General features: G+C 37.6%; 1 protein-coding gene, 2 long non-coding RNA genes and 1 other non-coding gene across 4 annotated transcripts; 3 read left to right on the forward strand and 1 right to left on the reverse strand.

The window, feature by feature from the left end:
- The first annotated feature begins 1,672 nt into the window (after window positions 1-1,672).
- Window positions 1,673-2,877, forward strand: LOC139188220 (uncharacterized). The gene is made up of 2 exons (XR_011571513.1): window positions 1,673-1,878; window positions 2,618-2,877. It is a non-coding gene; the product is annotated as an uncharacterized lncRNA (long non-coding RNA).
- LOC114827220 (small nucleolar RNA snoR97) lies at window positions 2,822-2,930 on the forward strand. Its single transcript, XR_003776438.1, has one exon. It is a non-coding gene; the product is annotated as a small nucleolar RNA snoR97 (small nucleolar RNA).
- A 1,705-nt stretch (window positions 2,931-4,635) lies between these two features.
- LOC103411419 (receptor-like serine/threonine-protein kinase SD1-8) lies at window positions 4,636-8,629 on the forward strand. The gene is made up of 7 exons (XM_029107949.2): window positions 4,636-4,777; window positions 5,064-6,541; window positions 6,625-6,896; window positions 7,139-7,349; window positions 7,510-7,747; window positions 7,833-7,983; window positions 8,075-8,629. The coding sequence occupies exons 2-7, from the start codon at window positions 5,218-5,220 to the stop codon at window positions 8,381-8,383; spliced, it is 2,505 nt and encodes an 834-aa protein (XP_028963782.1). The 5' UTR covers window positions 4,636-4,777; window positions 5,064-5,217; the 3' UTR covers window positions 8,384-8,629.
- An 11,715-nt stretch (window positions 8,630-20,344) lies between these two features.
- On the reverse strand, window positions 20,345-23,017 carry LOC103415552 (uncharacterized). Its single transcript, XR_003775970.2, has 5 exons — window positions 22,691-23,017; window positions 21,896-22,012; window positions 21,345-21,380; window positions 20,870-20,944; window positions 20,345-20,662 (listed from the first exon to the last, which is right to left on the reverse strand). It is a non-coding gene; the product is annotated as an uncharacterized lncRNA (long non-coding RNA).
- Between the last annotated feature and the right edge of the window lie 2,566 nt (window positions 23,018-25,583).

The raw sequence follows: 25,583 nt of genomic DNA on the forward strand, positions 1-25,583 counted from the left end.
CAAAATTGTTCTAGAACAAAGGATTTACATTAGTATAACCATAATTGACAACATGGGTTTTCCTATGGTTGGAATAGAAAATTTGACAATCATCATATAGAATCTACCGAATGCAAGTTTGGCAACTAGAACTACAAGTAAACTATGTGCCCGATCAGTTTTCTCGTCGACGAAGATTCGAACTTGATGCCTCTTTCAACATTGAAAAACAAAATATCACTAGAACACTTGATGAGCCTGATCATGTTAAACTCAAGTTTTATTGATGAGAGTATGGGCTGGTGATGATGAGCTCTCGGCAAGCAGCGGGGCTGCTTGGCCTCCAAGAATAAATGGATTCGAACATGCACCAGTCTGCTCAAACTATAGAGGAACTGAATGCACCCTGCAGATCAAGTGTCAATAATCAATCAATTAAACAAACAGTTAGTGAATATCACTTCGATCTAGAAAATTTAAGGACCTTGAATAGTTTCACTTACAAGCTACAACAACAAAACAAATCAACATAAGAGTGGATCAACCAACGAATGCACCATTCTAGTTGAGTCCGATTACCACCAATGTAAGAGTCAATTTTGTTACAATTAGCACCAGTAAGGACATCAGTTTAATCTCGAACAAAGCTCCGCTGCCAGTTTCGGCATTATTGTTCTCCCCAACCTTGAAACCCATGATTGTGCTGATTCTTTATCGGGACCAGGCCAAAAAACACAAACAGAGAAAGAAAAAAAAAAGGATTAAACTTGTGTTTGAGAGAGAAAACATGAGTATGGTATATAAAAATGTTGTAGGCAAGGTAGGTAGCATTGTTTCTTGTTACTTTTTTCTACCTGATTTGGCTTCCCGTATATTTTGGGTCCCTACGATTGTGAAGTTACCCATTTTGATGCAAAATGGAGGCAGGGTACTTATGCTTCTTGTTTGGAGAGATAGTTTAATTAAATGTGTCATGTATCAAAAAAGGTTTACTTTTAAAAAACATAAACAAAGTTCATTGAGTGAGTGACGCCACTAAAACTACGCATACAATGCAAAAGAGAACCTCTTGTTTGTTTGGCAGGTAATTCCTGTTTCAATCAACAGAGAGATAATGTGACTTAGTAAACATTGGGTAGATCATGCTTATAGGAGTGGTATTGTTCATTGCTCGTTGGCCATCTTGCTTTATTCCCTGATTTTCAAAAATATTATTGTGGGACAGAAACATCAGGTTAATTATTGTGTGTGTCATTATTATGTTAATTTTGATAAAATTTAATGTATATATGAGTTAGACAAAACAACGACGATAATTGATAACACTACGTAATACTCTAACTATGAACATTAAAACATTTCCCTAATATCACGCCGTTCTTCACGTTTTGCATCCACACACAAGCAATCGTGAAAGACGACAACAATTGATTTTGAACGTAAATGATGAAACTGATGACTCAAGGATAAACTGCAGAATAATGGATCACACATAGGCAATCTGTATAGTACCACGTGTCGAAAAAGTCAGCTGAAGGATGCAGCCTACCAACAGGCTACAGGGACATGTAATCACGTTACTGTCCGAAGGGAAGCAGTGGGACCAACTCAGTTTCCTCATCGAGCAAAATAACTGAAGTTAACAAGTGTCACGCGTCCGTTAGATAATGACTTATTTTATTTTATTTTTGTTAATTAATGAATAATACAGTTGCTCCGCAACTCACTCTCCTCTTGTTGAGTGATTTGAGGAAGCAGTCTCTTCTCTTCTCACTTGATCAGCCTCTCAATTCTGGTCAACTTTTCCCCAAGGACGATCTTATCCTTCTTCACCAGAGCTTCAAGGGCTTTCAATGGCCACCCTGTAGCCTCCAAGCTTCTGGTGCTCTGTACTATCAGGTTCTCAATTTTCTTGCTTACCATGATAATTTCTTTTCGATCGGTTTGGCATGAGGTGAAGCCTCACATGACCTAAATTTTTTAATATATATACGGAGTGTACACATATATTATATTAAAAAAGAAGAAGATTATTAATCAATAATCATCCCGAGCACACACATATATTATAAATACATATACACATATATATTATATTATATATATAAAATAGAGGATGAAAAGTATAATGAGCACACATATAACAATGCACGTAGACGGCACATACATTCATTATATAAAAAATAAAAATCAGAAAACAAGGCAGAGAGATGATAGTGCAAGGAAGATGTGTGAGGTAGTTAAAACCTTACCCAAAATTTGGGTTTGGGAGTAATAATAAAAAAAAATTAAAAATAAAATTCTCTTGAGGAGCGCCTAGGCGGCGCCTTCCGCCCACTCCCTGAAAACAGAGGCGGCATCCCTCAAGCCCAGCCTCACAGGGCGCCTAGGCGCGCCCTGAGGCGAGCCTTTTAAAACATTGGAGAAAATGCATGACCAGAAAATGAGTTAGTGTTAAGCGATTACGGGAGTTACCATTGTCATATCTCAAATTATTATTATATTGAATATACAGTTTCTACAGTTAGGTTGAAATATTTTCTATCATAGCATATAAAGACACATTCTTTTTTGGTTTTGGTTATATCTCAATGAAGTATCATTTTCTGAAGGCAAGTCCGGTTTATTGAATTTTTAGGTGTCAATGATGTTACAATCCGACGTGTTTGAGGCGTAGAGGAAGTGAGAACCTGCTTTTGTGCAGGGAGAACCTACTCGTGGAAACTATGATCCCTTGACAGATTCGATGTACCTGAATCATCGTAGTCGTAGTTTTAGGTTGTGTGTTTTTGTTGTGTCTTGTGTTAAAATGTGTTTTTGAGTTTCAACTATACTCTTATACTTTTTCAATCAGGTGTAGGGTCTGAAATAACTCATAAATTGAAGTGTTGTCTATCAGCTTCATCTCTTGTTACTGGTGGAGACCGGAGTCAAACAACAACACTGCACCTAATCACACTAATCTTGTTTCATTTACGGTTTTGTGATTCATGTTAAATTTCATTTAATTTGGATTGATGCTGCTAATCTTTTTGTTGTCGAAGGATTTAAACAAGATGATGATTGGTGGAGAAAAATGGCATGGGGAAATCATTACCTTAGATTAATCATGTCTGGATGGGTACAGTTTGTAGGAATTCAGACCAAAAACAGAGACATGGAAATGAATAAACTTTTTGGTAATGGGAGTCTTAAAAGTTTCAACATATCTTTGTTTTTGTGATTACTTTTGTTAGTTAGACTTGTATGGATTGGAAAAGATTATGAGAATTAACAACATTTAAGCTCAAAACCTCTTGAACCGAAGGAATCATGATCGTAGGTAACCTTATTGAAATAACACATGAACCATAATTTATAGTAAGCATGAATGCTTAGTTTGGTACATTAGCTTGCAGTTGAAGCAATCTAACTTGAATGTCCTAATCCTAACTCATACCTCCATGTCTTCTCGGGTTTAGGATATGTGATGCCTCAAGGGTTTACACATTGTAGACTGTAGAGCATTGACGAATTTGAACAGAACCGTTATACTACCAGAATCTTTGACAGAGGAAGAACAATGTTCAAGCCCTTTCCATACATTGAATTTTCTATAAGTCGTTGTCGGTCCATATGCCAGCTAATGAACCGTAAGAATTGACTTAGTTGACTTACTGATCACCATGAAAAGGGCATGTAGGTTAAGTTCCAGTAACATGCATACGGTAAATCTTTGCCTGCCTGCTGAATGCTTTGTGCAGCCATGGATACCACACCAAACTCAGAGTTTGTGTTCTCCATTATTTTATTATGTGCATTTCTCGAGTTCCATGTTTCCCTAGCAGCTGATACCATCAGCGAAAACCAATCTCTCTCGGGTGATCAAATTATTGTCTCCGCAGGTGGGATTTTTGAGCTCAGTTTCTTCAAACCAGGTAACTCTTCAAACTTCTACATAGGCATGTAGTACACCAAACAAGTAGTATCCGAGAGGACCATTGTTTGGGTGGCAAACAGGGAAAAACCAGTTTCCGATAAATTTTCTTCAGTTTTAATGATTTCAGATGGTAATTTAGTCCTGTTCAACGAGTCCAAATCCCCTGTTTGGTCAATTTAACCTCCTCCTCCGCCACTGCACTTCTTTTGGATACCGGAAACTTCTCGGTGTCCAGTAATAGTTTATCAGAGCCGTTATGGAAATCCTTTGATAATCCAATGCATACTTGGCTGCCAGGAGCTAGAATTGGGTTTAACACTGTTATCCAACAAACCCAAATATTTACTTCACGGAAGAGTTCAAAGGATCCTGCACAGGGTCTTTTCTCGCTTGAGTTGGACCGAACGGAAGCAATGCGTATCTTCCCATACTGTGGATCCTACAGTATTGGATATGCATTGCTTCCGTGACGCATACTTCACCTACCCTCTTTATGATCCAAAGATATTTTCTTGATTCGTGACGCATACTTCGGGGAAAATTCAACAGTTGTCATTGTGGGACATACCGTGGAATTTGGTTTGGTCCCAACGGAGAAAACAATGCGAAGCTTATGATTTGTGCGGTGAGCACCCTCGCCTATAATTGCTTGAACGGTTTTGAGCCGAAGGCGAAGAGAGACTGGGATTTAAAGGACTACCCTGGTGGGTGTTCAAGAAAAAAAAGATCTGCAGCTGAGGCAATCTAACTCGAACATTTCCTAATCCTATAGCTCCATCTCTTCTTGTGTTCGATACGTGAATCCTCAAGGGTTTACACATTGTAGAGCATTGATGAAGTTGAATAGAACCGTAATACATTGAATTTTCTACAAAGACGGTAAGATCCCACATTGCCCAGGGAAATGATCCTTATATGTATATTCTCATCCCTACCTAGCATGAGGTCTTTTGGGAGCTCACTGGCTTCAGGTTCCATTGGAACTTCGAAGTTAAGCGAGTAGCGCGCGAGATCAATCCCATGATGGGCGACTGGGAAGTTCTCGTGTGAGTTCACAGAAACAAAACCATGAGGACGTGGTAGGGATCCAAAACGGACAATATCGTATTACGGTGGTGGAGCGGGCCCGAAATGTGATGGACCCCCGGGCCGGGATGTGACAAAGACTTTGTTCATATGCCAGCTAATGACAGAATGTGAAGGGTTGAATAGTTGATTTAGTTGACTTGCAATGACCACCATGAAAAGGGCATATAGGTTGAGTACAGTAACATGCACACGGTAAATCTTTGCCCACCTGCTGAATTCTTTGTGCAGCCATGGATACCAAACCAAACTCAGAGTTCGTGTTCTCCATTATTTTATTATGTGTATTTCTCAAGTCCAATGTTTACCTAGCAGCTGACACTATCGGTGAAAACCAATCTCTATCTGGCCATCAAACCATTGTGTCTGCAGGTGGGATTTTTGAGTTAGGTTTCTTCAAACCTGGTCAGCTTTCAAACTACTATATAGGCATATGGTACTCCAAGCAAGTAGTATCTGAGATGACCGTTGTTTGGGTAGCAAATAGGGAAATACCAGTATCTGATAGATTTTCTTCGGTCTTGAGCATCTTAGATGGTAATTTAGTTCTCTTGAACCAGTCCAAAACCCTGGTTTGGTCAACAAATTTAAACTCCACCACCACTTCTGGTTCTTTACAAGCAGTTCTTTTGGATAGTGGAAACTTTGTCTTGAGAGCGGGGTCTAGTAACAATACATCAGAGCCTTTATGGCAAAGCTTTGATCATCCAACCCATACTTGGCTACCAAGAGGTAGACTTGGATTCAACAAAATTACAAATCATACCCAAACTCTCACTTCATGGAAGAATTCGGAAAATCCTGCACCAGGTCTTTACTCTCTTGAGCTAGCCCCGGACGAAAGCAGTTCATATATCTTATTGTGGAATAGGTCTAAACAGTATTGGATCAGTGCACCATGGAATGAAAGTTCACATATTTTCAAGGTGGCTCCTGAAAATCAAATGTTCAATTATAGTTATGTTACGAATGAGAACGAAAGGTATTTCACCTATTCTCTTTACGATCTAAAAACTGTATCTCGATGCTCCTTGTCTGTCTCGGGCCAGATTCAGCAACTAACATGGTTGGAGAAGCAGTGGACTTTGCTTTGGTCTCTACCATTACAACAGTGTGATGTTTATGCTTTTTGTGGGGCTTTCTCTAGTTGCAATCCCACATCCTTGGACAACTGCAAATGTTTGAAGGGCTTTGAGCCAAACCGGCAGAGTGATTGGGACTTGCAGATTTATTCTGGTGGGTGTTCAAGAAGAACCAGTATGCAGTGTGGGAATGCTGCTAGTGCGAATGGGACGGGTGATGGGTTATTGGGAGACGAGTTTCTAGAAATACATAGTATTTCATTGCCTGAAAATAACCAATATGGATACGCTCTTGGTATCGAAAGTTGTAGATCAGCCTGTTTAAATGAATGCCATTGCACTGCTTATGCTTATGAAAGCAACAGTTATTGTTCAATATGGCATGGAGATGTTTTTCTGCCAGAGCTTGTAGCAAGTGACGGTGGTGGAAGAACTTTATACATCAGAGCTGCAGCTTCTGACATTAAGAAAAAACGTAATAAGAGAGTGATTATTCATGTCTTACTTGGAGCCGTTAATCTTAATGTTGTCCCAGTGATTTTTTTCTTTTCTTTGCAGGTTTAATTAAGCCGTCCCTTGTGATTGCAATTGTCACAACAGTCACAGGTTTGCTTCTTGTCATTTTTGGCTATTTCTTATGGAAGAAGACAGTGGGAAAGAAAAGAGAGCAAAGGAATAGATATGGTGAGACTAAAAGTAAATTTGCTGCTGGAGGTGAAAACAACGATGCAGAACTGCCGATCTTTGGTTTAAGGGCTATAATAGCTGCTACAAACAACTTCGCTGAAGCTAATAAACTCGGAGAGGGAGGATTTGGCCCTGTCTACAAGGTGACACTTCCACTGTGTACTCTAAATACTAAAACATTTTTCTCCTCATGCACACTTCTTGTGTATTTATGACCTTTGGATTGAATAATTCCAATGAGATGAATCACGGGGCAAAGTACACATGGGTGTGCAGAAGGACAAAAAAGAGTGTTCGAAAATAATTTCTCCTTTCAGAAACATGACCGTTCCTTTTTACTTCTCTTACAATTTCTTCTCTTGTGCGATTTTCTTCCTCTATGCAGGGAATTTTGGCTGAAAATCAAGAAGTAGCCATAAAAAGGTTATCAAAAAAGTCAGGTCAAGGACAACAGGAGTTCATGAATGAGTTAAAACTTATTGCCAAGCTCCAACATACCAATCTCGTTAGGCTCTTGGGTTGCTGTCTTGAAGAGGAGGAAATGATATTGATCTACGAGTACATGCCCAATCGGAGCTTGGACAAACTTTTGTTTGGTATATATATGCTAATGACTTATGATTTTTTCTGCAAATATATTGCTTTCCTTGTGTTTAAATGCCGTGTACTGCAAGATCAAATGCACTGTGTCCAACATTTTATCTAAAATGAAAAGAAAAACATTTGCTCATTTTTCTTCATGGTTTGTCCAATCAGATGCATCTGAAAAAAGAGAATTAGATTGGGGAAGACGTTTTCGAATTATAGAAGGCATTGCTCAAGGAGTACTTTATATCCACAAGTACTCTAGATTGAAAATCATCCACAGGGACCTAAAAGCAAGTAACATACTGTTGGATAGAGCCTTGAATCCCAAAATTTCAGACTTTGGAATGGCAAGGATTTTCGGGATAAACCAGACTGAAGCAAATACCAATAGGGTTGTTGGCACATAGTAAGTCTACATATACCTGGCACATGTTTTCATTCAAGTAATGTTCTATTGCTTACTTCTATACATACTGTCAATTCATGTGCAGCGGTTACATGTCACCTGAATATGCAAGATATGGTCATTTCTCTGAGAAATTAGATGTATTCAGCTTCGGAGTGTTATTGTTGGAGATTGTAAGCGGAAAGAAAAATGCTGCTTTTTATCGCTTTGAACATTCACCAACTCTTGCTGGATGGGTAAGTACTTAAAAATTATTCTTGCTCACAATCATTCTGTCTTTAAGCCTTCCAAATTCGCAAATGACCGTAAATTCAACATTTTAATTAGGCATGGGAGTTGTGGAAAGAAGGAAGAGGAATGGAGGTGATCGATGAATCGGTAAGGGAAACGTGCCACCTCGATGAAGCTTTGAAGTGTATCCATGTAGGGTTTTTGTGTGTTCAAGAAGCTCCAGCTGATCGACCAACAATGTCTTCGGTAATTCATATGTTGCAGGGCAATGAATCTACGTCTCTTCCACCTTCCAAAGAACCTACCTTTTCAACACACAGACATTCCAATCCTGTTCGCTCTTCTGAAATGCCTACCATTTTTTCTCACAACTCAGTCACCATGAGTTTGCCAGAAGGTCGGTAGGGGTTGAAAGAACAGTGGCTAGCAAGCAGTTGAGAAAATAGTGTATTAAATTAGAAAAAAAGACATTGCGACAAATATGTTTATACGAACACTTCAAGGGTTCAATTGGAGAAATAAAAGTCCCCTCAGCTGTGAGGTTGAGTCTCTTAGAAAGCATACACCGAAAGAGAAATGAATTACTGGTGTTTGTGTTTAATGGTTTATGCCCATCTAGACTAAACCTATAATAGCACCAGATTAAACTTATGTTAAAGTGTTTTTCAGCTGCAAATATGGGCATAGCCATATTTCAAGTTATGTTCCCACCCCACCCCTTGGTGCAAACCAATTTATATTAATATAAAATAGAATGTTGTTTGTATGAAAAGAAAAAAGAGGAGATTTTTTTACATTTTTCAACTTTCAAAAGACAAAAAATAAGAACAAAATTAGTATAGAACAAAGGATTTTACATTAGTATATCCATAATTGAAGGATTTAAGCCCTTTCCATACATTGATTTTTTCTACAAAGACTTGGTCCATATGGCAGCTAATAAACAATCTGTGAAGGTTGAATAGTTGACTTAGTTGACTTGCAAGCAGGCGAGAATATCTATCTATATATGGTTAAGCGAGAGTCTCACGGATGGCGACAAAATTTTGGAGTCACCCCATTCAAAACCTGTCCAAAATAATATATCAAATCATGCAATGATAATTTGGTAATTTAGTCATAATAAAATATAAAGTAATGGGTTGTTGGACAAAAAAATAAGATTAAAAAAATGTAAGGAGTTCCATCCCTCTCCCCCCCCCCCGGCGCGTCTCATCTCTCATCCCTCATTAGAGGTGGGCACTTAGAACCAAAAACCAAACTAAAACACGAACCAAATCGAACCGCACCGAACGGTTTGGGTTTGCGGTTTTTGAACGGTTTCGGTTTTGAAACCGAACCGCAACATAGAAAACAGTTTGGTTTCGGTTTTGACTTTTGAAAACTGCACCGAAACCGAACCGCACCACAAATATTAATAAACATTTAATTAAATGTCCATATTAAATTTCATGTTTTAATTGGTTGTTTATTAAAATCCATGCACTTAGTACGGACTCAACCACACTAGAATATCATTATTCATCACTTTCTTTCGTTCATTAACTTGAAGGACCTTTGTTATTTTATACCATCACACACACACACACACACACACACATATATGTACAAGGGTGGACTAATCTTGTTATCAAGAGTCGAACAATGATCTAATGAAGTCCACTCATTTGAAGCATGATATCACATATTCTAGTATAAAAGTTTCGCTCACGTTTAATGAATTCAAAGTTATTCAATTTGTATTATGTTATACCTTGTACGGGACATCCTTTTGTTGCACAAACATGTTTTAACATCACAACTGCATGCAACATGCTAATTGTTTATATAACAAATGTCTTTTTCCTATTGCTACTGGGAAATGCTTATTAATATGTTAAATTGCAAATTGTACATTTTTTTCTTAAAAACCAAACCAAAACAGTTTGAAACCGCACCGCACCGCACCGAACTAAACGATTTGGTTTCATTTCGATTTTGGCTTCAAAACCGCACCGAACCAAACCACAAAAAATTTCGATTTCGGTTTCGGTTTCACTCAAAACCACACCGAACTAAACCGTGTCCACCCATATCCCTCACGTCTCTCTCTCTCCTCATTTTCATTGTTTTTCCTCTTGCCCTTCTTTCTCTCTATAAAAAAAAGTTTTCGCATGTTGATAATAATGTGATTAAATTAATTGTCAAATGATTAATTTTTTTTTTTAACAAACAACATTATCTATACTAAGGAGGAGGGGGTAAACTTAACCTCACAATGGGCTAGCAATAATGTGATTCAATTAGTTGTTCATTCAATATTATTTTCTCTATTTTTAAACACGTTCAAAACATCTTAAGAGGCGTGTAATGCCGGTTATAAAAAAGATTTTTCGCATGCGGATAATAATGTGATTAAATTAGTTGTCAAATAATTTTGTTTTTAACAAACGATATTATGTAAGAGAGAGGGGGTGGGCTTTAGCTTCACAATAGACTAGCAATAATGTGATTTAATCAATTGTTCATTAAATATTATTTTCTCTATTCTTATTGTAAATTCTATAGAGACCGATTTTATTATGTGAATTCAACTACTTTAATTGATTTATGAGAGATTTCTTCTAGCATGATCTAAGATTATTTATTACGTCAAATATTTGACTTTCATTTTGTCAATTTATGCATATAAATGCATTTAAAACGTGTAAGTTGTGCGTACCACGTCGTGATTTAAAAAATATCTTCTACACACGCTCACGCGCGTTCATGAAGGCTAGTAATGTATTAAATTAGAATAGAACTACCATGATAACTATAAGTTTTATACAAGCATTTAAAGGGTTAAATTGGAATGCACCCCGCAGAAACTTCAAAGAAATAAAGTTTATCTAGAAAGAAAATGATGCGTATACCAAACGGAGTAAAAATATGATGACGGTGTTCAAATAGTTAATACACTAGAAAATGTACCCGCGTGTTGCTACGGGATTTGAAGCATTGTTGAAGATGTGGAAAGTGCTAAAACATATATGCTAAGAAGTGGGGTTTATATACGTGTTACATCCATATGTTAATCAAGTGTTATTTACATTCGTATATTACATTACAAAAATTGGTGATGCTCAAGAAAAACAAATTGGGGATGCTCAAGGACTTTTTCGTAACCTATGGCTCTATCTCGTCCTAAATTGCATATGTTTACAACTATATAAAGTTAAAAAAATCCAGTTTTAATCCACTGAAGACATCCAAATCCATAACTCCATTAATGGTATCTCCCTCCTTTGTTTTGTACGACAACATTGAACTAAAAAATCAAAAAGGAGGAAATTAAAAACAGAATTTGATCACTCAGTGAATTGAATCACCTTAAATTGCATATAAATTGAATTTGAATTAAATTGAATGAAAGTATACAGACGAAGGGAAAGTTGTCATAACTTTACCATGCAAGATTTTACCATGCCCGATTTCATTTGCATGTCCCAAAATCAATTTACGAAATTAAGGTTGGGGTTTTCATATTCTCTATTGGGTAATGAAAGTCACGTGAAAAGTTCAGAAATAACCAAACCAAAATCCAATTTAGTACACCTAAGAAAAACATTAGCAAGAAACTATTTCCAACTCATCATTTATTTATCAAACACAGTAATACAGTCATAGAAACACTCTTAACTCACTCACCAAAATTGAATTAATTAAATTGGATGTTGGGGTCAAGTCAAAACGACGGTCGGAGGGGCCAGACATTTTCAAAGGTGTTGAAGAGAAAAGAGGTCGGACAAATCAAGATCTTAGAAATGCAAGAAGGGAGCTTCTACTGGTGGAGATTCAAGTGTGCTTTGGAACTTAATACTAGCCTCTATAAAAATCCGCACTCGATGGAGCTTCAGAAATCGAAGAGGCGCCTGCTCAGAAATCGAAAAGGCGTTTGCTTTCTCAAAAGCTGGGCTGCTCAGAGACCACGATGGCCGATCTCAGGAATCGAAGAGGCGTTTGCTTTCTCAAAAGCTGGGCTGCTCAAAGACCACGAAGGTCGATTGCAGAAATCGAAGAGGCGCTTGCTTTCTCAAAAGCTGGGCTGCTCAGAGACCACGAGGGCCGATCTCAGAAATCGAAGAGGCACCTGCTTTTTCAACCTTATCAGCACCTGTCACATGCACACTCAACTTTGCGGAAATTACGGGCATTCTGTCGAAGATTTCTAGTGAAGTAGAAAGCACGTGAATGTTACTGTTCAATCATTCACTTTCCACACGCAACATCAGCTCACGGGTACCACAGATAACTTTGCCAAAAATCTCTGACAAAGTTTAGACACGTGAAGCTTGCAGCTCCCATTACATCGCTATGACCAAGAAGGGTAAAAGAATAGCAAAGAAGCAGCACTAACAAAGTTTAGACACATAAATTTTGAAGGTCTAGCTATCATATTATTACCCACAAAGGTAAAGGAACAGGACCATTGCTGGATAATTGGAAAGTCCCTGTGGGTCAACCTCTGTGCTCCGTGGCAAGGTAGACTAGCAAACAGGCCTAACCTTTACTCACATTCGAGAAAACACTCCCAACAAGATTGCTTGCTTCAAGATCGAAGAGGCACCGTCCTCCGAATCTCGAGAGCCAGACTCCCAACATGATTACTTTCTCAAAAAGCGACGAGACACCGCTCTCCGAATCTCGAGAGCCAGACTCCTAGCAGGATTGCTTTCTCAAAAATCGAAGAGGCACCGTTCTCCGAATCTCGAGAGACAGATCCCCGACAGGATTGCTTGTTCGAAAACCGAAGAGGCACCGCTTTCTCAACTTCGAGAGCCCCTTAGATAAAGCTTGTTTGTAATCCTCACACCGCTTTCTCAACTTCGAGAGCCAGATCTCTTTGGATAAAGCTTGTCTGTAATCTTCACACGTAACATCAGCTTTCCAGATACCACACACCACTTTTTCAAAGTGCTCTGACAAAGTTAAAACACGTGAAGCTGGCAGCTCCCACTACCGTGCTATGACCAAGCAGGGTAAAAGAATAATATTACTCATTGTTAGGGAGACTCCTATATATGTCGACATCCATCCTCAACGGACAAGCAGACCTGCAAAAATGCTCAACCCTTCCTCATATCTGAGAGGGCATTCCCAACGAAGCCTTTCGAAATACTCAGCTTTCTTTCCCCCCGAGAATACCTCTGCAAACAAGCTACACTAGAGCAAGAATATCTCATATCATCAGGGTTAAAAGCAAGAGTATCCCATATCATGCTTTTTCTCTGTCTTTTCCTTTGGCCTTGTTCTTACCTGCAAGACAAGGAGAAAGAGAGCAATCAGTCAGCACTTGGAATCAAGCTTCCAGTCCGGAACTAACTGCCTGGAACCCCATTGCTCTCGAGTACTCATCTTCAACATCTTATGCTTCCCGAGAAGATACCACATCTGCCTGAGGAACAAATAGGGCAAGTGAGAAGGATACAAGGAAGCATGTGGAGACAAGCGCAACAGAACACGTGCCGATACATCCACTACTTTGTCAACAGCAAAAGTATCCCATATCAGCAGGGTCGAACGTACTCTAGATTTGATGGACTTGTTTTGACTCTCAAATTCTTCAGTCGGCCTTATACTCTGGCGGAAACAAGAAAACCTTCCAGCCCAGTTCAAGAATAAGCCTGTGGAAAGTTACTTCTTCAAAAGTAAAAGTATCTCATATCACCTTTTCTCCTTTTCTTCTCTTTATCCTTCATGCTACCTGCAAGATAAGGAGAAGGATAACAATCAGCCGGAACTCGAAATCAAACTTCTGATCAGGGACTGATTGCTTGAAGCTCTGATTGCTTACCTTGTCTGTCACCTCTTTCAGCAGATCCCCTAGCTCGGCGACTTGGGGGTCTCCTACTACATGGTTTGTATGGCGCTTGACCAAGCCTGAAACTACAAGTAAGCATCAAGTGAAATTGATACATTACCTTGTGCATCTCCACCAGTTAAAGATACCACCCCTGGAGGGAGGAAGAGTACTTCCAAAGAAGATGCCACATCTACCTATGAGACAGATAAGGCAAGTGAAGACGATACCACACTTCGGTACTTAAAAGTTTCGTGATTACGAGATCATTCTTCCACAATATTTCCTAATGTCATTTGTACTAAATCATTCACTTGTACTCACTAAAGGAGAGCTTGAACCTATATACTGTGTAAACCCTTCACAATTAATGAGAACTCCTTTACTCCGTGGACGTAGCCAATCTGGGTGAACCACGTACATCTTATGTTTGCTTCCTGTCTCTATCCATTTACATACTTATCCACACTAATGACCGAAGCAATCTAGCGAAGATCACAAACTTAATATTTAAGATGATATTCTTTGGTGTATGCTTTTCACAAACGATATAGTGTTGATAGATGAAACGCAGGAAGGGGTAAACGCGAAGCTTAACCTTTGGAGAGAAGTGTTGAAATCTAAAGGTCCTCGCCTAAGCCGATCAAAGACAGAATATATGGAGTGCAAGTTCAGTGCAAACGGAGGCCAAAATGAGTTAGGGGTGAGGATCGGAGATCAGGAAATACCAAAGAGCGACCGTTTTCGCTACCTAGGATCTATCTTGCAAAAGAACAGAAAATTTGATGGAGATCTCACCCATAAAATACAAGCTGGATGGATGAAGTGGAAGAGTGCATTCGGCGTGTTGTGTGACCGTCGTAGGCCACTGAAGCTCAAGGGAAAATTTTATAGGACGGCAATAAGGCCGGCAATGCTGTATGGCATAGAATGTTGGGCGGTGAAGCATCAACACATAGGTGTAGTGGAGATGAGGATGCTTCGTTGGATGTGTGGGCACACGAGAAATGATAAGATTAGGAATGAGGATATCCGAGGTAAAGTAGGAGTAGCCGAAATTGAAGGAAAGAAGAGAGAAAATCGGTTACGGTGGTTTGGACATGTGCAAAGAATGCCTACTGACGCTCCGGTTCGAAGATGTGACCACGGGACAGAGGTTCAGGGCCGAAGGGGTAGAGGAAGACCTAGGAAAACTTTGGAAGAGACCCTAAGAAAAGACTTAGAGTACTTGGATCTAACGGAGGACATGACACAAAATCGAGCGCAATGGCGTTCTAGGATTCATATAGCCGACCTCACTTAGTGGGAAAATGCTTTGTTGTTGTTGTTGTTGTGGATGTTGGGGTCAAAATTTTATGTCCGCCTAAGGATATTTGAGACTAAAAATTTAACTCTACTCAGTTTAGCTTCCAAGTCATTTTTATTTTCGGTCTTCAGATTTAGACTAAATATTTAACATTACTTAGTGTAGTTTCAAATTTAACTTTCCCTTGAGCGCTTGTCTACTGGATTTATCTTCTATAGCCTTTTGTTTGCAATTTGAATTACATGACTCAAAATACAGCCCAAATAGAACACAAATGGCCCTTAGAAAACAAAATGCGAAATATTTACTAATCACTATTCATGGTTTTGGTCAAAGAACTCAAATTTCAGAGATACAAAACAGAGCAGCTCGTATAAATCATTTATAAAGGTTACCTCTTTTTGGTTGAAAAATTGAAGGGTGACGCCAATTCTTCTTCAGCTTCCACCTCCTTGTGGAACTTGACCCGCCAGTCACATTTGCACGTGAACCTGAAATCAACAACCAGTCAGTACCTTTGGCAAGCTCATGGGGGTATGACAACATGTATAGGAATATTATTGCAACTCTATTAAACGAAGAAGTATTCAGTTGAGGATGTCGATGAGGGAGGGAAGAAGAAGAAAAGAAATGCTAGTTGAGGAACAAAAGAATTTTGATGCTGCGTTCGGTTTGTATGTATGGTCTAAGAATTTACAAACTGCCTATATGATTCACTCGCTTCTGTGTCTTCATCAAATCTATTTCTTTTTTACTACCTCTTCTTTCATGAAGGTATAATCGTCACATTATTTTCTAACATAAAATATACACCTAACAGACGTTTAATACATTGCCCATAAGTTAACTGAGGTGGGTTTTGCTTGAGTAGTTGGTGACCTTCACAGTCGGCCAATTGCGGCTGACATGTGATTGATCGTATAAGGATATCTATTTAAAATAGTTAAGGGACTTCAAGGATGCCTCTAGATTTATTCTGGTTAGAAGATCGGGTTGAGTAACAAGTTTTGACTCCAACGGATATTTTGCATAGAAGACTTCAGAAAATGTGATTCGCAAAATGATGTCAGATTTCAAAATTTAAGGCATGTTTTAAGTGCACTAAGATATCTCGAAACGTATCCTGATGTGATACTATAATTTCATGGAAGGAAGAAGAAAGAATAGTCTAAAATTTTCCTGTCCAATAACTCCATCACCATCATCTCCAATCAGAGCAATGATATCCTCAATAGACAGAATTGTTTTATTTTGGGTACTTATCTAAACACACAAAAATTAAACATTTTCTCATCCAATTCACATATAAAATGGTCCAAAAGTGCATGCAGTGGTTGAGTAGAAACTAATGTTACTTTGAATTGATGAAGTGTTTATCCTCTAGAAGATCTACATATCTATTATAAACCAATCTTTAGTCTTGCAGAAAGTGATATGCTGACTCCAAATTCCCATAATATTAAAATTGATTTACAGTACAATCTGCAAATGTAGTTAAATTTAATGCTTCCCATCATTGCCATTGTTGCAAATCAAATCGTATGTGCAGATTTATGGTACAACACATGATCGAATTAGATAGTTGTATGAATACATGTTTGTTCTTTCCCTTTCAACTTGTTTGGATCCTCACTTTTCTCAAACAAAAGATTAGACTCTTATGACTTCTTAGCATAGGGCTTAGAAGGTTTAACCACTCGCAAAACCACTAATAACATCTCTCAAACCATTCATTGTGCATATTCATGCCATTTTAATATTGAACCTTATAGGAATCTAAGCTCATCAAAGCGTAACTCCGACAAAATATACATAGCAAATCGACACTTAATTTCGCATGATACTTTTTTTGAGGAAAAACAACGAAGAAAGCCATTGGGTTACCATCGTCAAGCGCTCTCATTTGCCTTGAAATGGGGGTACCATAGACACATATCCAAACCAGACGCAACGACTCGTATTCTCTGAATGCATTGGTTTATCAAACACAAACACACAGCCCTAAGATCATGTAGTAAGATTTGGATTTTTCTTACGCATGCATACAGTACAAATGTAATATAGTTATTTGAAAAAAATACTCCAGCTCATCACTTGTAGCCATGACGCCTTGTTAAAATTATTAAAAAACTGGAATAACAGTAAAGAAATTGGCAAAAAATCAAACCTACTAGTCATTGGTGACCTTCATATGATAAGCAACCACCCATACCGCAGCCTCTGACGCCTATCCCAAAAATATGGACCTATAATATTCATTCCCACCGGCACCAAAACCACCATAGTCGTCTCATCCCTCCAAGCCGCAGAGCTATTCTTGAAAACCCATTACAACATTTTCCTAGCCGCCCCCTTTACTGCAACAAACCTCATCAAAATGCCTAATAACTGTTCCGGATGGCACACACCAAATTTTATCATGAGAAAAAAGCAACCCCAGACCCAAATTAAGCATTTCATAAATCCTATTTACTGGAAAGATCTTTTTTTTTTTTGAAAGGGAGGTCACCAATGCTATCATAGGGCATGAGCAGAGAGCGGTTCCAAAACTGCAAACAAAAGCCCCCAAAAGAAAAATCAAAATCACCCACATACCCAATCGGAGGCTACAAATTAAAAACAAAAACAAAACAAAAAGAAAATTTGAACAGAAAAACCATTTGTAAATCCAAAGAATTTCCATGTCCAGTGCATTCTTTCTAATAATTGACACAAAAGAAATAAATATACAGCCCTAAACCCTAAATCAGTGGAAGCAAACAGAGAAGGTCAGGTCCTCGAGAGAAAAAAAAATGAAAACCGAAAGGAAATTCGCTATTTACATTTATACCAAAATTATGAACTTGAATTTAATCTTATTTGAACACATCCTTGAGCAATCTTACCTCAAAGCACATCACCCAGTTAAGTTCTATAGCATGTGTGGCCTGATCAGCCAACTGCGCGTGCCCCACCGTCGAGATTACCACGTCGACTTGCTCGATCGCCTTCACCAAGCTCTCATAATCGTACAGATCACCCTGTAAATTATAAATAATAAAAAAAACCACTCAAATCAAGCAAAACCCAATTGGCTAATCGGATCAAAAAGCTACAAAATGCTGGAAATTTTACAAACCAGGACAAAATTGAAGCCCAGATCCTTGAGGTTCTCGAGGAATTTGGACTTTGCCGGGTTATAGAGGGTAGTTTCTCGGACCAGAAAGTAGGTGGGGTGGCCGGCCTTGGCGCTGGCCTATGCGATGAACTTTTCAGTGCCGCCAATGAAGAGGAATTTGGACTTGGATGCCATCGGGAATGGGATTGGGGGGAATCAGAATGGGATGAGTTGGAGAGAGATAGCGAGTGATTCGATTCGAAGTGGAGGATGAAGGAAGAGGTGGAGGGTCAGTGAGGAGGAGCTTGAGCTCCATTTGCAGTCGGAGGCTGAGAGAGCAATGAAAAACGTAGTAGCAATCCCAGAGGAGATCGAAATGAAAGCACACCTGGAGAGTTCGAGAGACATCCACCGTCAACACGTGGATAACAGCGGCATACATGAAATAACAGAAGATGAAAAAGGGCAAAAACGGAAGAACATTGTAAAAGTAACAGTGTTTTGAGTCCATAAGGACATCATGGGAATTTACCTGAAAGTTTCTCTTTTAGTACGAGAGCTACAAGACTTACCATATTATCTTATTTTTCTCACCCACGTTATATTTTCATCTATCTTAAAAAGTTAAAAAATTAAAATGTTATTTTCTCGCTCACTATTATTCCCAAAATAACCTTTAATATATATGTACATATGAAATTATAAAATTGTCTCTTAAAAAATATAAGAAATAATATGTAAATGAAAATTACTAAAGTCTGCAAATTCAAATAGAAACGACAGAGGTATCCAAATTCAAAATATTTCGACAACGACAAATTTAAAAATACGATAGGCAAATTCAAATGACCTACACACAAAATTATTCTTCTACCTTTTCAATGGAAACATAATCTTCGACCTCTTCTGTTTAAGCTTCATTTTCTACATATTCAATGAAAAAGTCATCTTCTAAGTCTATTGCTATTTTTTTTTTTTTTACTTTCTCTGAATGAAATGAGATGAAAATATGAGTTAAGGTTTAAGGTAGACAAATTGTCTCCCATACCCAACTTGTTTTTTTTTTTTTTTTTAAATTAAGCAAAACAAGATAATTAATGTCCTTATTAATCTTTTTGTAAATGGACAAATTTGTAATTAAAAAATTCATTAAAAGGTGAGTGGAAAAATAAGATATTGAGGTAAGAATAACATCACTCTTTAGTGTATATATATAATATAATATAATTTTACTGTCAGAATCATTGAAAAGTGAAGGAACAAAAGTTCAACATTTTCGATCCTAATACGTTTGACTGAGTAGTCCGGAAAGTTACATTTAAATCTTGCATACATGGATATAATGAATGTTTCAATGGTAATATCTTATATAATAATCGTATCACTAAGTGGGACGTAACATTATATCTGGACCCATATTCATGCCCTTTTCTATAGCTTTTATTTGACAAATAAAAAATAAAAAAAAATAAAAAATAAAAAAACCTTCTACGAAGACATGGTCGTAATGGCAGCTACGTACTGATCAATATTAAATAGCAAGAAAAACAAGATTTTCGTTGTCAAGGTTCATTTACCCTTGACCCTTTTATAGTTGACTTGGAATTCATACAGTATAGTTTAAATTCTAGCTTCTCTTTTTTTTGTGCAGCAATGGATACCAAACCAATCTTATTGTTCGAGTTCTCCGTTATTTTATTATGTGCATTTTGGAAGTCTCACATCTCCCTTGCAGCTGAACACTATCAGCGAAAACCAATCTCTCTCGGGCGATCAAACCATTGTCTTTGCAGGTGGGATGTTTGAGCTAGGTTTCTTCACTAGTACAAAAAATACTTTGCGCGACGTAGGACCGTCGTCGCGCAAAGTCAAAAATACGTCGCCCAAAAATTAGCCAAACGAACCTTCGTCGCGCAAAGTATTTAGGGTTTAGGGTTTAGGGTTTGCGCGACGTAGGTAGGCACTGCGTCGCGCAAAGTATCTTTGCGCGACGCAGGATCTACGTCGCGCAAAGCTACTTTGCGCGACGTAATGCCTACCTACGTCGCGCAAAGTTTTATTTATTTAATTTTTTTTTTGTCATTTATATTTATTTTTTTAATTTTTAATAAATATCATAATTACATTCTAAAAAATAATTAATAAACCAAGAAAAAGTAAATAATTATAGAATATATGAAAATGTATGTTTGTCCGAACAAAAAAATAAAAAACTACAAGTCTTCTAAGTTTAATACATCATGCTACTCGGTATCGTCGGGGCAAAATGGCTGGGAAGTCGAAGGTGGAGCAACATTAGGTGCTGGCATCGTCGGGATTTGGAGGCCGGACATCGCTAAGGCCTGAACAATCATATTCATCCTCTCGTCCTGGGCCCTAATATGGTCGCCCTGGGCCGCAACCTGACCTCTTAGGGTTGTCACTTCCTCCTTCAAGGAATTGACCTCTCCTGTGGACAATCTGGAAGAAGAGGCACCCGTTTCACGAAGAGGAAGGATCAAATTAGTTAAACCGTGGCAGTATGTGTATTTTGTGAGCAAAAATGTACACAAAGAGGAAGATTCACTGCGGTCCTTTTTTGGATTTGCTGCTCATTACATATTTTGTCCGCCTAAAAGGGCTTTAACTTTGAACAAATTTTGGAGAACTCAAGTCCAAACCATTTACCTCAGCAGTATGGTCCTTCACAATGTGCCTACAGTTATAGTTCCCATCATCAGAGCCTTGCCATATGCGAACTGTCTGCAACATTAAAGGGGAAAAATGATGATACAACATCAAAAGATGGAGTACACTAGGTTGAATATCTGATTGGTTACACCCTTACAACCTATGCAATAACATCTAAATTGCATGCATGTAAAGTTCTTTATTGACTCCAATTTATCCTCTTTTTTTCCTGATCTCCTTTTTGTGTTTGGGTCAGGGAGGTTGATCACCACCCCCAGTTGCATAAAAAGTAACTTTAGAATATAAATTTAAATCCGTGTAGATCCACATAGATGTACATAAAAAGTCCCAAGGTTAAACTTGTAACTGTGAGGTAGGCAGAGTTTAGCGGTGGCCAAGTTAATAATGAATGACAAACAAAGCTAATGACAACTCCAGTAAATAGAGAAGATAAAATAGTAATGAAGATTACAGCATTTGTATCAACCCCTCCAGTTGCAATGAGATTCTGCGAGAATAAAGCCAAAAAGTAATACTTGATCAGCAAAATGGAAACATAACTGAGTTCAATGACATAAAATACACAGGACAGACACACAAGGATTTATGACTTTGTCCTTAATCCATAATCCCGTATATACCATGAAGACAAAAGATCAGTGTAAAGTGTGGATTAAGGTAGGAAAAGCATGCAAAAGATCTAAATTCTCATCAAATACCATTACGCAAAAGAACACTAAAACAAGAGAGCTTCAAGGCTCAATAAATTCTAGATTTGTTCCTACTAAATTCGTTTTCTTCATTTCAAGACATTTGGTTTAGGATCATCCCTAAACCTAAAACTGTAGATATATGAACATTAAAGATCAAAATGCACTTCTAATAGTACAAAGGCAGTATTGAAGAGCAAAATCATGCAACATCCAGTACGAACCTAAGAGTCTTTCACTGGAGTCAAATACCCATATGGAAGTGATGCTTAAACAAAATGATATAATAGCAGAGGTAAACACAATCTCATACCTTGTTAGACTGAATATCAATCGATAAAATTCCTGGTTTGCTTGTTCTATGAAGAGAATGACTAGATATCTGAGTATACCTCTCCAACGCATCAACTGGAGCTAATGTTGGGGATATCTGAACACCAAAGCAACATACAGATAAAAGCAATAACTATCAGAACTTATCAAATAAATTCTGTGAAAACAGCTGAACTTCACTAGCAGCTTTTCTCAAGAAAAGATTATGTGATAAACCCAATTCCCTGCACAAAACCAAATAAAACCCAATTCACTAAAACCAATTCCTAATGAGCAGCAAACCCAATTCCCTGCACAAACGCATTAACATTAACCATATTTAATGAAAGATAATGTGATACTACAGATGATACACATTGGCTAGTAGGAATAGGTTTGAAAAATCGAAAACCCAAAAAAATCGAACCGAAGCCAAAGAAAAACGGAATACCAAACCCACCCTTTGGTTATGGAAATCTCAACTCGGTTCAAAAGTCATAGGATGTAGTTAACTATGATTTACGGCTACTAAGTCAGGTTCATTAGTTTTGACCTTAAATATTTCTTAGATTCATACAACTTATAACTCAAATGAACGCATGAAATTTCAACCAATCATCTATAAACATACATAACACCAGCCATCAATCATCAATCTACAAATGCAATTCAAATTTTAGGAAAACCCTAAATGGTGGCAACAGAACAATCATCAATCTACAAATTCTAATTTAAAAACCCTAAAATCCCTACACCAGAAATTCACATTAATAACAAAACCTTAAATCAAAATTACCTAAATTTTAGATGGATGACAGCGGGGGTGTTGTCGAAGAGGAGAGAATCGACGGCGGGGGTGATGGGGTGATGGCTGGTGAGCACTACGAGGAGGAGGACGATTCAGAGTTGGAGAGTCGAGGGAAGGGAGTCGAGGGACTGAGAGTCTGAGAGTGATTCTGGTACTCGGGTGGAATTGGTTGAGGAGGATAGTCGGCTGGAGTGAGAGAGATGAGAGACCGAAAGGCTTTTGGTTTGGGAAGAGAGATCGAGTGAGAGAGATGAGAGAGTGGAAGGCTTTTGGTTTGGAAAATTTGGGATTTTTTTTTTAAAAAAAAGCGCCTATTTTTCATAATTGCCCCGCCAAAATAATGACAAATAGCTCGACGCAGGTATACATTTCGACGTCGCGCAAGATTTTTTTTTTTTTTTTCAAATATAAATTTTACCGAAAATTTACTTAATAAATATATATACCTTTGAACTTGATGGAATACGCATTGTACGAAACTAATTTCAACAATCCAACCGTCAAAATTGTTTGTATATATTCCGATATCGCATACGCCAAAAATTGGAAAAAAAAAACATCCAAATATCAAGTAACATGACAAAACCTTTTGACGGTTATAAACGAAAAATCACGATTTAACGGTTATTTTAACTCCAATTTGTTGAGTTTTTCCAACTATACTCCTTTAGCCTATATGAATACAACGAACCAATTCGATCGTCAATTTAAAATATTTACACAAGCGGATACCACAAAATGTTATGTTAAACTTAATGATAGTATAAATAAACTCCAAGTGTTAGGAAATATATCGTTTTGATGAAATACGCATTCTACGAAACTAATTTCAACGATCCAACCATCAAATTTGTTTGTATATATTCCAAGATCGTATACGCCAAAACCTGGAAAAAAACAAACATCCAGATATCAAGTAACGAGACAAAACCTTTCGACGGTTATAAACGAAAAACACGATTTAACGGTTATTTTAACTCCGATTTTGATGATTTTTTAGAGCTACACTCCTTGAGCCTATATGAATACAACGAACCGATTCGATCCTCAATTTAAAATATTTACACAAGCGGATACCACAAAATGTTATGTGTAAACTTAATGATAGTATAAATAAACTCTAAGTGTTAGGGAATCTATCGTTTTAATGAGATACGCATTGTACGAAACTAATTTCAATGATCCAACCGTCAAACTTGTTTGTATATATTCCGATATCGCATACGCCAAAAATTGAGAAAAACAAACATTCAGATATTAAGTAACGGGACAAACCTTTTCGACGGTTATAAACAAAAAAGCACGATTTAACGGTAGTTTTAACTCCGATTTTGATGATTTTTTAGAGCTACATTCCTTGAGCCTATATGAATACAACGAACCGATTCGATCCTCAATTTAAAATATTTACACAAGCGGATACCACAAAATGTTATGTTAAACTTAATGATAGTATAAATAAACTCCAAGTGTTAGGGAATCTATCGTTTTGATGAAATACGCATTGTACGAAACTAATTTCAACGATCCAACCATCAAACTTGTTTGTATATATTCCGAGATCGCATACGCCAAAAATTGAGAAAAAAAAACATTCAGATATCAAGTAACGGGACAAACCTTTTCGACGGTTATAAACAAAAAAGCATGATTTAACGGTAGTTTTAACTCCGATTTTGATGACTTTTTAGAGCTACACTCCTTGAGCCTATATGAATACAACGAACCGATTCGATCCTCAATTTAAAATATTTACACAAACGGATACCACAAAATGTTATGTTAAACTTAATGATAGTATAAATAAACTCTAAGTGTTAGGGAATCTATCGTTTTAATGGGATACGCATTGTACGAAACTAGTTTTAACGATCCAACCGTCAAACTTATTTGTACATGCTTCGAGATTGCGTCCGCCAAAAATTGCAAAAAACAAACATTCAGAGATCAAGTAACGGGACAAAACTTTTCAACGGTTATAAATGAAAAAGCACAATTTAACGGTAGTTTTAACTCTGATTTTGATGATTTTTTATAGCTACACTCCTTAATCCTATATGAATACAATAAACTAATTTGATCATCAATTTAAAACATTTACACAAGTGGATACCACAAAAGAAAAAGGCAATACAAGAACCCAAAAAAAAAAAAAAAAACTTTGCGCGACGTAGGTCCACCTGCGTCGCGCAAAGCTATTATGCGCGACGCATGTGTACCTACGTCGCGCAAAGTTTTTTTTTTTTTTTTTTTTTTTTTTTTGCTTTTGCTTATGAGTACAAAATAAATAAATTAAAATGTACTTACTAAATATATATACCATTGAATTTGATGGGAAACGCATTGTACGAAATTAGTTTCAACGAGCCAATGGTTCGGATTTCGGGTTAAGAAATCTGAATGGAATTTAGATGGAGGAGATCTCTGCAATGTTACTGGTATCAGAATGTGTGTGTGTATATTGCATTATAATATAACGTTGATGCAAGAAATGGAAAATTGATACTTGAAGGGAGTTCTAATGTAAGTCGTATATTAGATTCTCAAATCAAAGCAAAGCTGCTAATCCAGGACTCCATCCAACCTTTTGGGCAGATTTGAAAGCAAGAGTTCCACCAAAAGTAAAAGTTTTGGCTTGGACTGGCTCACTGGAGGATACATGTGATATGATCCAGGAAATTGCCTTTTGTGTGTGTTTCACCTCACTGATGCATTTTGTGCAACAAAGAGGGCGAAAGGAGTGTGGATCATATGTTTACAACTATGTGGTGGAGATTGTATGGGGTTGACAATGTAAATTAGGTCGGAGTTCTGTTTCTTTGCTCCCTGAGAAACAAAGGTAAGGGTAAGAAAGAAATGGTCTCCTGCAGTGCATGGTGTT

The sequence above is a fragment of the Malus domestica genome, chromosome 09, assembly GCF_042453785.1.
Source record: "Malus domestica chromosome 09, GDT2T_hap1".
Classification (NCBI taxonomy): Eukaryota; Viridiplantae; Streptophyta; class Magnoliopsida; order Rosales; family Rosaceae; genus Malus; species Malus domestica.